The sequence below is a fragment of the Vigna radiata genome, chromosome 2 (genome assembly GCF_000741045.1).
Source record: "Vigna radiata var. radiata cultivar VC1973A chromosome 2, Vradiata_ver6, whole genome shotgun sequence".
NCBI lineage: Eukaryota > Viridiplantae > Streptophyta > Magnoliopsida > Fabales > Fabaceae > Vigna > Vigna radiata.
The window spans coordinates 6741962-6755635 of NC_028352.1; the positions used below are offsets into that span (position 1 = coordinate 6741962).

The following is a 13674-nucleotide window of genomic DNA, read 5'->3' on the forward strand; positions in this document are numbered from 1 at the left end:
ATTGCATTAATTGAAGGATTTAGTCATGCATTATCTCTGTTTCGGATCATACATTGGGATTTTGTGTTTTTCTTGTAGATTGGTGATTCTAAGTGTCAAAATCACAATTTTGGAAGAATTGATGTCTAAGATGAAGAAATGAAACCAGAGAGTTCCATGACTTAGCTGTGGACAATTCCATGACCTGTGGATTTTGCTCCAAAATGCAGACGCAAAATAGAGAGTTCAACAACTAAGCTGTGAAAGTTTTCACGATCTGTGAAGTTAGCTCGAGAAAATAGAAGACAAAACAGAGAGCTTCACAAGTGAGTTGTGGTTTTTACCACAACCTGTGGATTCACGTCAGGAATTGTAGAATTGAAGCAGAGAAGAGCACATGCATATTGGGGATTTTTCCATGGGCTGTGAAATTTTCCAAGAGCAGTTACTAATCTCTTTTATGACTGATTTAAAGAGATTAAAATTAAAGAGAAATTGAAGGAAGTTATTGAGAGAGTAACCACTCTCCTAAAAAGGAGGAGTTAGTGGAAAAGAAGGGGGGAAATTTGAAAACGTGGAGATGGAGACATAAAAGGGTTGGACATTCATGGACAAGGCATCTTCTTCTTCTTCTACTTCTGCTTTTTCTTACTTTTCTTTTGGACTTCTTTTACATTATGCAAAAATAATTTTCCATTTGTTAGAGGATTGATGTAGTACTTTTGATTATACTTTCTGAACCTTTTCAATTGATGTTTGCTTAATTTTAATTATCCTTGTGTTCTATTTATGTTTTAATGTCTATTCTATGAGCAGTTTCACAATTGAGAGATTGGTAATTGCTTCCGTTTATAAATAGAACAGATTAGATGTTGTCACAATTGGGAAATTGGGCACAACTGGTTAGTTTGAAATTGAGATATAATTGTTCTTCATTATCTTATTGGATTTGTAACTGGCCTAAGGGATTGGGGGTTTAAATTCAATAGATAAGTTTGCCTATCTAAGGGATTAAAGGTAAACAAGCTCTTAATAAACTCAAGTGGATAATTATAATTTACACATCGATTGAAAATGAGAGGAATTTATATGAAAAGGTACGAAATCAATTCTCTAACATTGTTTATATCATTTGAATTCCAATCATTTGTTTATGTTCATCATTTTACTTGATATTTTTGTTGCTCAAAATTACGTAAATTGGTAAACTAGTACTCAACTCATTCAATCCCTGAGGACGATATTTTGTTACTACAATAACGATTGGTACACTTGCCAAACGTACATCAATAATATTATAAATATTTTAAAAATATGAATATATAGTGACAACATTTATATTATTTATATTTTTTTAGTATTATAATTAATAATATAATAATGAAAAGTGTAACATTTCATCTTAACCATGTAAAGCTATTAAATAAAATGTTACAAAAAAGATAATTAATAAGAAAATTTGAAGATTTCTTAAGGAGAAGGTTTACACTTATTTAACAAAAATTTAACTATGTCACTCCTTCAACATCACTCTATGTTAGATCAATTAGAAAGACATCTCCTTAAGCTCACATCAAAGTGATCATTGCAAAAGAAAACAAGTACACACAAACACACAAAGACAAAAGGATAAACTAGTATCAAAGGAATAAAACATGAAATTCACAAACTATCATATATTATATTTCACTTTCAAACTTAAGCACAACATCTAAACATATTATAACATTTAGACTCAAATGGATAGATGCAATATTATCGAGTTATGACATGTTGTGCACTTGTAATGATGAAACAATTGGTCCATCTCAAGTTACCGCATAAGGTTAATCGTTAAAAAATGGTTTAGGCCAAAGTAAAAAGTTCGTAGTCTATATATAAAAATTTTAATGATAAAACCCTTTTAGAAAAACTTTTTAAAAGAATTTAAGTCTTTTACAACAACAACAAGAAAACCGAAGGAAAAAAAAAGAGAAAATTTGACTAAAAGTTAGATTAATAGAAAAAACAAATAGGTAAAATATGGTTCAAATAATTAATTAGCGTATATAATTTAACGGATTAGCGTGTAAAGAAAAATAAAGCATACAAAAACCTTACAAAAATTTAGTAATGAATTCAATAATGGACTATTGGGCTAGTAAAGCAATTTCCAACATATCAAATAAACAAAATGAATTATAATTATACTTGGATGATTCAATGAAATTCAAATCCTTCATTATCTCAAAAGTCTACTTACTAATATTATAATGTTCGTTGCAACCATTATACCATATACCTTAAAAACATCTACTCCATACAATCTCTAAACGATGTTCAGAAGAAGCTCACCGCAAACAAGTTGCAACATTTAAGATGGAACTATCTTAATGTGACACAAATTCAATTGGATTTTAAAGAGTTATCAACAAATGACTTAGTATTCCCACGAAGATTATGATACAACATATCAAACCCATACATACTATAAGAATACATAGATACTACATTGAATACATACGTACATAATATACTATGAGAATACATACTACATTAAATACATACAGCTGGTACACACACACTATAAAAATACATATTACACTGAAACAAAAGAAAACTTTTAAAATAAAAGGAAAGGTCGGAACGTCCTCTTAAAGTTTCAGCTCTACTACCAACTAGTACCTACTCCCCTAAGACACCACCTAAGCTCACACCATTAGCTAAGGTGATCATTGCAAAAGAGAAACATACCCAAAGATACGCAACACAAAAGCAAGGGTAAGCTAAAATATCAAAAGATTATGCATACATTTAAGAAGAACAATAACAATATACATTCATATTATGAATCAAGCAACATAGAAACTAATCCCTTCCACTTTTAAACCTTTACTATCTGGATAGATGCATTGATGTCAGACTCATGGGAAACCTACACCTGTTTATAGTGGAGCAACCTTGCTCAGAGATAATAATAATCACATCTTTAATCACCACCAATAATGTCATACACTAAGGTTAATCTGTCAAACATCTATCGCCTTAACCAGTGACCATAAGTTAGGACCTCTTGCTACTCTCCACTACATAATCACACATCTTTACATGAGATGGGATTATTGAGAGTGTCAGGATCATTCTCCAATCCAGGAGCCCCTACTTCAATACATAACACAACATAACCAACTAGGATATTCCTCCTTGGAATGCCTTTCTCACATGATACTTAAAATTCGTACTTCAATACATAACACAGCATCACCATCAAATCTCATACATAATCATATTCATATACATATACTTCACCAAACATTGCATATTATCATATGAAACCTCTCATTATACATTAAACAACCATAAACACCCTTACAAGTCATCAGAAGTCAAATAGTAACACATTTTTTCTTTATAGCCTCTTAATACTCACATTAGGTAAGGAAAATCGCTTCGAAACCCTCACCAACACCTATCTCTTGCAACACTCAAAACTCTGCAAACTAAAATCATGGACAAGTCATAATACGTTAAACAACTCACTCCAACATCTCAGTTTACTCCTAAACTTGCTGCTTCAAAATCTCACCATACAAAACCTCATTTTTGACCAAAAACATGCAATTACCCACTCACTAGTACCCTATTGAACTCCACACCAGATTTTACTGGTTTTACAAGTTCAACAAGTCTCAAATGACTTTAAAACTGCCCCCAACCCTTTGTTCTCTTCATCCAATCTGTTTTAGAGAAAAACACTCATCAAAACCTCTCTTTTGTTAAAATAAAGACTTGCAACCCAAACCACACTATCTCATCTCAACATGACAATTCAAATGACACCATTAACAATTCACAACAACATTCATAATAAAGATCAGCAGGACATAACAACCTCATTCAACCAATAATCACCATTCTAAAATACTTTAAACTCATTAAAATCTTTTAACTAAATTATCAACATGCATCCGATTCATAAATTATAAAATATTATTTCATACACAATAACTAAATTATAAAATAAGTTTAGCTTACCTTTATCTTACAAAATTGCCTATCAAAGTCTGGAACTGCACTCTCGTTGCTTCCGACTTAAGGAACTATAAATACACCTATGAGACACCGAAAAGATAATCAAAGAGATTCCTTAGGACCTCTAATTGAAAAGGATCTAAGAAAACAAATTGCAATATACATGCGACGGAAAACTCCATGCATGAACTCGAGTAAAGAACAAAGAGCAAAAAGGAGTTAAAACTTACTTGCTCTATTGTAGAAATCAGTCAATTGGATATGGAGATTACTTTGTCGTAATCTCCTATGTACATCCTGATCATCAAATAGATGATCGAAGAGTTAGAAAAATTAGAAAAAAAGTAAAGATAACTGAAAGAATGAGTTTTAGAGAAATAAACTTTGTTTTAAATAATAATTTTATTTAATTATCGAATTATGATAAAATATAATACTCGGTCCCATTATTTAATATACCTACCAATTTTAATAATTTATTTTCTAAGTTCTTATTATATATATAATTATTTTAGATTTTGCATATTGACTTGTTGAAATTGATTCAAACGTTAACGTTTAACTTTTCTAATCTCTTTTGTCATTTTTTTTTTCTCTACCTAACATGTCACTAATTAAAATTAAAATATAAAATTTAATGTTACAAATATTTAGTTGTACAAAAATTTAATAGTATAATTTTTTTCTAGCATTATCAGTAATTTTATCATTATATAATTAAAATTTTGTCATTCATTAATTTTCATTAATAGTTATACTATGAAACTTCTTCTTATGTGTGATTTAATATATAGAAAGTATTTACTAAACCATTAGGGGAAGCATGTCATAAAGATAAAAGAGAACATGAAGGAGAAGAAAGTTAAGAATATGGATCAAACACAAATCACAAGTGCAGACAAATATTTTGATAAATTTAAAGGATGAAGAATACAAATGTATCTCCTTCCTACAAGAGGGGAACAATTATATAGGAAAAAGAAAAGAAAAAACATAAAAGAAACAAAAAGACTTTGGCGATGAAATTAATAATAATTGTTGTGCCTATATTATATTTTAAGTGGTGTGATAATATAAAAATACGTTTGATATAATATAATAAATAATTTAATAAATTATTTTAGTTTTTGTATTTTTTATTTTTGTTTGCATCAAGTATGCATTATGACTTCATAAAAAAATATAAATTATATTAATTACTTTAATTTTTATAAGTGAAATATACTTAATTATTAAAAATAAAAGCTATTCATATTTAACATTATAAAGATAATTCAAAAATTATATTTTAGTTTTCTATTTTTTTCGTTATTAATTGTATTTGAGCTTTATTAAAAAAAATCAAAATAGTGATTACTGAGAACAATTATATTGTAAAGGGTAATATAGAAATATGAATTGTATATACAAAATAAAGGAATCATTTTTATATAGGGTTAAATATGTTTATAGTCCCTATACTTTGAGGCGATTTTGGTTTTAGTCCCTCTTTCAAACTAAGGTACAATTTAGTTCTTTAACTTTAGAAAACTCTGGTTTTAGTTCTTTTTACCAATTTTTTTTAACTTTATTTGCTATTTGAAACGCGTTTCTCAGTCAACATTGAAGCAAATATGTGTCAAACAGTGTAAACAATCCAAATGTTATAATGAAACGTGTTTGAAACAACAAATAAAGTTAAAAAAAAAATTGATAAAAAGGACTAAAACCAGAGTTTTCTAAAGTTGAAGAACTAAACTGTACCTTAGTTTGAAAGAGAGACTAAAGCCAAAATCGTAAGTATAGGGACTAAAAACATATTTAGCCCTTTTATATATAGTGATAGATGACCGAATGACGATATAGCCTTTTTATATTGTTCATATATAATAATTATTTTTTTATTTATTATTAATAGTTCATATATAATATATTTGTTCATATATAATAGTTATTTTGAACTCGGTCTCAACCAGTGCTTAGGAAGGATGTTCATTACTAAAATCATTCACATGTGTTTGTTTTAATTATGGAATAAGAAAATATTTTTTGAAATATATATTTGAATCGTTATATATCTTTAATCATCGTTAAAAGTTTGGACAAAGCAACGATTGTTCAATTCACTGTTTTTAAAAGATTAAAAACCAATATGAAAAAAAAATATTAGCAAAACATATAATGGTTCACTGTAAAACCATAGTTACAAATGATTTTTTTTTTTATTTTAATGACTATTTTTACAAAAGCCATAACCTCCATAAATTTGAGATGCATATTCATTAGTCAATCTAAAGAGAAAAGTTTAATAGATTACAAACAGAGCTTAATAAATATATATAATTATGAAGAAAGATTAATAAATATAGTTGTAACAAAGTTCATAAATGTATACAAATTGTACAAATTAATTGTCTATTACTCTAAATTGTTACATCTATCAACAAATTATTTAGTCTACTTTTTTTTAGCATAAAACTAAGACATTTGAGTCCAAACATAAACTAAGGCATTTGAGTCCAAGATTGTGTCATAAAAAATCTACAAAAATGAATTGACGTAAAAGTTACTCTATATTGTAATAGGAAACAACATAAAGAAAAAAAAAAGGTGGAATAGGAAATGACATATTGAAGAAAATGGAATGAATAAAGGAAAATGATATTTTAATACCAATTTTTTGACACGACGTGTCAAAATGTGGTTGGATGATTTTAAATTAAAAAAAAAAAAAAACTTTGATTTTTTTCTTTTAAATATGTCCTTGCTTCAGCTTTTTTTAATTTAAAATTGTCCAACCACATTTTGACACGTGTGCAGTGTTAAAATGTGTCAAAAATTTGGTGTTAAAATATCATTTTCCAATAATAAATTAACAAAGAAGGTGTCATTTGAAATGTACTTTACTATACTTTGTCAATGTTGGTTTTAATTTGAAGTGGAAAATTCGTGTTATCGAACATGTTAAAAGGTTTGTCTGAAATACAAAATTACTACTATATTTCATCTGAAAATGTTACCTTGTTAATCATTTTTATGACTGTCTTTAAACAGACTTTTACTTTTAATTAATAAATTTGAAGTTTAACAAGACATGTAATAGGAAGTGGTAAGATAGGATATAATATGTTGCTAAAACTTGTTTAAAAACATTTATACAGAAGAAAACAGTAGCTATAAAAGATCTTACTGATAGGTACCTGCATCACGGATATTAATTAGTTCCTACTCCAACCTCTTCAATAAGGAATGACATTTATGGAAAAAGAAATTACTTCAAAGAGTTAATTAAGAATTCGTTAATCAATAATTAGGAAGTGCAGGCAGATACATGACATGACACGACATGCACAACAAAAGACGTTTCTTGGTAAATTAAAGTTCGACAAATTAGGACCTGCACATGCATGCACTACTAGTCTCATGCATGTACAATTTTCAACCACTAACTTGTACCATATCTCTTTTTCGTGTTTGGTCTCAGTGTTGTTCAACATGCTGATGTATCTACCCTCCAATTAGTCTCTTCTTTTCTCACCACTACACATATAAATATATGTTCAGTCAGTTACCTAAGAAGCAATAATCTAGCAGTAGTACATAAAGGATGGGGGGGCTCAGCGTAAGAACCAGCAGCAGCAGCAGGAAAATGAGGGTTGTGGGATGTATTTTAAGGTTGAAGGGTGTGTTGGAAAAGCTTCAAAAGAGCGTCTTGTTGCGGAGACATAAATCAAGTTCCTGTGGAGGAGATTATGAAGAAATAGGAGATGACAGAGGGTGTGTTGCTGAAGATGTGAAAGAAGGGCATTTTGCTGTGATTGCAAAGGATAATATAGGAGAGGAGGCAAAGAGATTGGTGGTTCCGTTGAGCTGTTTAAAGAACGCAACATTCTTGAGGCTGTTGGAGGAAGCAGCAGAAGAATATGGGTTTGATCAACATGGTGCACTAACCATACCTTGCAGGCCTAGTGAACTTGAGATGCTATTGGCTCAACAATGGAAAGAAAGAAGGCGATTCTGATGCTGCTAGGGAAAATTCCTGCAGAAAAACCATGGCTAAAAGCTACAAAAGCTATGTATTGATATATTGAGCACATACTACTACTACTACTACTAGAGTTTCTACATAGTTGTCAGAGAAAGGAAAAAAGGATCATAGATTCATAGCAGATAGCAGATAGCAGATAGCTGAAAATGTTAGTATTTATGATGTTTACTAATTACATGACAGTATAAATTGAAACATTTATAATGTTTTCTGAATATATGACGACTGAGATTGGTGTCAAGAGTGCATTTATATCAATTAATGTGATATTGTTTCAATGCAATCTGTAGTGTTAAATTCAGATATTAAAATGTAAAGTTGAGTTAAATATTTTAAATATTAAACATAATGATTCTACTGTATTCAAGCAATATCTTTTTAATTTAAAATATCTAAAAAAGGGGTATAGTTTATAGATATTATAGAAGAAAAAAACAGGTTGAAGACAGGGTTAATTGATATTTTTATAGTTTTTAAGAAAAATCGAAAACTATTTTCTATGAATTAATTAATTTTGGTGATCAAGATCTTTTCTTTTGCAAGATTATGAAATTGATTTAAAACTTTTCAATATTGAAAAATACATTATGAAAGATATTTCTCAGATTTTCAAGAAGCATATATAAAAAAATTTGAGTTCAAAACAAATAATAATATATCAAGACTTTTATATATGATTTACTTTCCATCCTAATAAAGAGCTGTATCCAGACTCTCAATATAGAAATTAACATTCTAATAAACTTTCATAAGTTTATTGTTACTCATGTATAAAAAGTTAATCAAGAATTTATATTTTATTCTTTAGCTTACATAAACACTTTCAGATATTCTTATATGAAACTTACCATAAGTATACCTTTTAACACAGCCCTTATTAAGATTCTTAAAAGTAAATGAAAAGTTGTAGGCATCTCTTCTACTAAGCTTTTGCCAAAACAAAAATGAGAATTTTGTAAAAGAGACGTTGAAGACTTTGATCTTTATCGCGAAAGAACTTTTTTTATAATCCTGTTCAAAGATATTAGATCAACGTAAAAATATATGTTTTTCTTTTTCTGAAAAATCTATGATGGTCATATATGGGCACTATCCTATTTAATTTGTTAATTATTCTGTGAGTTTCAAAAAATACTTTTTACATAATTTAATAGATTAAATCAAGATTAATATATATTTTAATTTGTTTTATACTAAATAAGTTATGTAAATTTGAACTTACAAATATTATATTGAGTTACAATTTAAAATATAATTTTCAACAAGTCAATTAAAACAATATTTGAGTGACTAAATTAGTGCGTTAGATAAATATTCTAATATGCTCGTCTTTATCATCTTAATATTTAAATTCTTTTTAATGCGTTAAACCACTCTCATACAATTTGCTAGATGTCCCTTAAAAATGACTACTCGTCTAAGGAACATGAGAGAGAGAACCAACAAATCAATACATCAGCATGAGATAAACAAAGTCTTATGACTACACAGAATACTCAGTAATCACTAATTATTATAAAATCTTCTCTTCAAAAGAAAGATTTATAGAATTATTTAATAATATTTTTAAAAAGGTAAAAAAGGGAAGAACATGATCTCTCCTATATTAGGAGGTGCGGTACGGAGTGTTGTTTCGGATACATGTCTTGCATATCTTCCCGTTTTATTGAATAACATGCAATAACTACGTGTCCATTTTTTCTTACTACGTATGCTACTTTATTTTATAGAAAATTATTTAATATTCATATTTAAGTTTAATTTTATATCTTCATTTAAATACACATTATGTGTAGTTTATAACTTAAAAATCCTATTAAAAAATAATATAAATTATATGTTTATATAAAACCTAATATACTAATAAAAGAGAAAAATAAAAAAACGAGTCTTATATTCCGAAAAAAAAAAAGCTGTTATATACTCTCCTGTAGCATTGAAAGTTTATTTACAATACTTCAAGTTTCTCAATAAAATACATCTACATGTTTTAAAATTCAAAATTATAGAAACATAGCAGTTTAATTCTTAAATGAAAGAAGCAAATAAGAAAAGTCTGTCCTCGTTCATTAGTGTCTCTTCGCTACCCCTAACTCACAGTAAGTAGAAGGTTTAAACTTTTGACAAGTACTGCGAAATTCCCCCTAGAAGTTAAAAGGTGGAAAAGATGGAAGAAAGTGAAATAGTGAACTAACAGTAATTATAATACCAAAAATATAACACTCTGGGTACAATAGTTCATTTTCTAGAATAAGCCTCTCAATCGTAGATATTCAGATAGGGACTGTCTACCTCAAGGTGATATCCCATTTATCCATGCTGGTTAACAACCAAGCAAATAAATGATAAGCACAACAAATAGTAATAGTAGAATGAAAAAAAAAAAATACCAGTCCAAACCCCGGCATCTCGGCTAGGACAAAAATCATAACCACTTTCTATACCATATACCGATTATGCCAATGGAAATCGTCCAAGTTGAGGGAAATCCAACTCAAACGGTACCACCCACTCATGAACAACGAGTGAGAAATCCTTGGGCAATGAGAAATCCCCACTACCTTACCTTCTTTAGTCAGATAAACCCGCCTTGGCCTTTAGATGTGCCTTGAATTCCATAATGTCACCCTCCCATCTAGTCACACTTTGATTAGCACATACCCATATCTCATGGGCCACCTGATTTATGAGCCTGAAATCATGGCTAACAAGCACCAAGCCACCGTCCCATTCATTCAATGCCTCAGCCAAAGAATCAATTGTCTCAATATCCAAATGATTGGTTGGTTCATCCAAAAGAAGCATTTGTGGCTGCCTCCAAGCTAACCAGGCAAATATCACCCGACTCCTCTGCCCATCAGACAAGTTCTTCATTGGCATCACCTGGGCTTTACCTGATAGACCAAACTTCCCTATCGCTGCCCTCATCTTCTCTTCCTCGTTTCCAGGATATTCTTTAATCATAAACTGTAGAGCAGACATATCCAAGTCTAGCTTTTCAGCCAAATGCTGGTGATATTGAGCAATCCGAAGATGATTATGACGCCTCACCATGCCATCAGAAGGCATCAAATCACCTGTCATTAGCTTCAGTAGTGTACTCTTCCCAGCCCCATTGGGTCCAACCAGTGCGACCCTAGAATCTAAATCAACCCCAAAGTCAATGTTCTTGTATATGAGGTTATCAGGAGTGTAACCAAACGACACCTCAACAAACTGGAGAACAGGAGGGGGAAGTTTTCCAACATCAGTAAAACGGAAAACCAAAACCTTGTCCCTGACCACTTTTTCTGCAAGTCCTCCACGTTCCATTTTTGCCAATGTTTTCTCCTTACTCTGTGCCTGGCGAGCAAGTTTTGCAGAACCATGACCAAATCGAGCAATATATTCCTTCATTGAGGCAATCTGCTCCTGCTCCCACTTATACTGTTTCATCTGGTTCTCTTCTAGCTCAGAACGAGTCTGAACATATTGATCATAGTTACCAGTATAGAGCTTCAGTTTTTTGCTTTGCATGTGGATAATATTTGTGCAGACACCATTAAGAAAGTCCTGAGAGTGTGAAATCACAACCAAAATACGTTCAAACTTCTTCAAACTCTCCTCCAGCCACACACAAGCTTCCAAATCTGCAAACAGATTTTAAAAAATTAAGAACAAGCAGGTAGAAATTTCCAAAAATGGCAACAACCATGACAACAATAATAGTGGAACAAAATGCATACACCAAATGCAATATAACTAAATCAAAAAACTGAATATGCCTAAAAGGCCGAAGAAGGATGATTGCCAAGGTAGAGAGTATACCAAGGTGATTGGTTGGCTCATCAAGTAGAAGAATGGTTGGGTTCATAAATAGAGCTCGTGCTAATGCAATTCTCATTCTCCAACCACCAGAAAAATCACGTGTCTTTTTTGCCTGCATTTGCTTGTCAAAGCCAAGACCATATAAGATTTCCGCAGCACGTTTTTCTGCAGTTGCTGCGTCTAAGGCATCCAATCGCTCATAAACACGTTCCAGGGACTCACCACCTCCATCATCCTAGAACAATGATTTCTCAAACAACGTTAGCAAGCCTACAAAATTAAAAACAAAATGGGGTAAAATCTAGAAAAATAATCACTTAAACAAACCTGTGCCGCCAAAATTTCAGCTTCTTTCTCCAATTTCAACCTTTCTTCATCACAGCTTATGACAGCTTCCAATGCAGACATGTCAGAGGCTTCAATCTCCCGAGTGAGGTGATAGATATCCATATGTTCAGGAATTGGAAGTTCCCGCATACCAATGGCTGTAAGCAGTGTAGATTTTCCACAACCATTTAATCCAAGTAAACCATAACGCCTGAAAGAAATTCAAAGCAATAACAATCGTTGGCAAAAATTGAAGTAATGAATATATGCATTACATATGTACCAGAAAGGGTAAGGACAACAAACCTTCCATAGTTAAGCTCCAGTTCAGAATCAACAATGAGATCATGTCCATGGAATGTAACAGACAGAGACTCTATCTGCAATTTAAGAAAACATGACCAATCGCATCAATACAAAACACTAATCATTTTCAGCATTAACAAAGTTATAATTAATTTGGCAGAAATGTCCATTTGCTGCACAACATTACCTACCTCAGAAGGGTTTGTAATGGGTGAGTATTTGGTTACATTCACAAAGGAGAACCATGGCAACATGGTAGAATAGCCAAGCTACAGACCCAACTGCCCAGCTAGGCGCTCAAATACGTGCACGCACGCTAGCAACAATAAGCTACAAGTAAGACTCACTAAACCGGGAATGTCTACCACATTCTAGAAAACTTACACATTATCAAGATAGATATGTCCGCTATAAGGATGCAGGCAACAAGTGCGTTAATAATGTTAGGTCTGCTGTAAACCTTGATCAAAAAAACGTATACACTAAATCGAATATATATTTAATGAAAGTTCTTCACAGAATTTTGTGTTTTTCACAAACTAAGGCATAATTTCTCATTAAAAGTGCAAACGAAAAAATCTAAGCGCTAAATTACTAAACACTTTGCAGGCTGGTAGAGTATCATCAAAAATTAAGAGTAGAGTTCAGAAGAAAAAAAAAACCTAGCATAACATGAAAGTCTCTCTGATATATGATATAACTAAAATATATTTTTGTCGTAGTTTGTTCATCAATTTTACAAAAATGATTAAATATTATGAGAGAATTCCCTATAACAAAGAGATTCGTGTATAACTATGTAATCAAAATAGTCACGGTTAGTGTTACTCACTCGAATATCTCTGGAAAGAGGATGTGAACAGAGGACACCGGTACAGGTCCGATCAGATATATGCATATCGGCTATTCCGTTGGCGGCCTTATCGGCAGCTTTGGAAGATGCAGCAGCGGCGACGGCAGCGGCGGCGGCCTTTCCACCTCTTTTAGCGGCGGCGGCGGCCTTCTTCTGTGCAGCCTTCTTCTTGCTAGCGTCCGACACCATCCTTAATCGCTAATCGAAGACGAATTAAGAGGATCGGAAAGGAGAGACGAAAATAGATCTAAAATACGACCTAGGGTTTCGCGGAACAAAGAGAAATAAAAAAACCGAACCCGAGAGAAAGCTTAGGGTTCGAGGTTTGCGTTTTTGAAGGAGGTAGTTGTGGACAGAGAGAGAC

The 13674-nt window shown here is 31.4% G+C and overlaps 2 protein-coding genes across 3 annotated transcripts; one reads left to right on the forward strand and one right to left on the reverse strand.

The window, feature by feature from the left end:
* Positions 1-7297: 7297 nt before the first annotated feature.
* On the forward strand, positions 7298-8038 carry LOC106778881 (auxin-responsive protein SAUR50-like). Its single transcript, XM_014666884.2, has one exon. It carries the CDS (start codon positions 7577-7579, stop codon positions 7988-7990), a length of 414 nt encoding a protein of 137 aa, XP_014522370.1. The 5' UTR covers positions 7298-7576; the 3' UTR covers positions 7991-8038.
* A 2157-nt stretch (positions 8039-10195) lies between these two features.
* LOC106756271 (ABC transporter F family member 1) lies at positions 10196-13674 on the reverse strand. Of its 2 annotated transcripts, XM_014638634.2 has the most exons (6): positions 13290-13415; positions 12649-12773; positions 12458-12531; positions 12152-12362; positions 11825-12059; positions 10196-11646 (listed from the first exon to the last, which is right to left on the reverse strand). In XM_014638634.2, the coding sequence occupies exons 2-6, from the start codon at positions 12709-12711 to the stop codon at positions 10589-10591; spliced, it is 1641 nt and encodes a 546-aa protein (XP_014494120.1). In that variant the 5' UTR covers positions 12712-12773; positions 13290-13415; the 3' UTR covers positions 10196-10588. The 2 variants fall into 2 exon arrangements, with proteins under 2 accessions (XP_014494120.1, XP_014494119.1); XM_014638633.2 differs by lacking the exon at positions 12649-12773 and having other exon boundaries at positions 13290-13674.

Coding starts and splice junctions, on each gene's coding strand:
- LOC106778881 (XM_014666884.2), top strand. CDS start 7,577: ATGGGGGGGCTCAGCGTAAGAACCAGCAGCAGCAGCAGGAAAATGAGG.
- LOC106756271 (XM_014638633.2), bottom strand. CDS start 13,499: ATGGTGTCGGACGCTAGCAAGAAGAAGGCTGCACAGAAGAAGGCCGCC. Junction 12,532..13,289: donor CTCTTTCCAGAGATATTCGA/GTGAGTAACACT, acceptor CTTAAATTGCAG/ATAGAGTCTCTGTCTGTTAC. Junction 12,060..12,151: donor CTGAAATTTTGGCGGCACAG/GTTTGTTTAAGT, acceptor TCATTGTTCTAG/GATGATGGAGGTGGTGAGTC.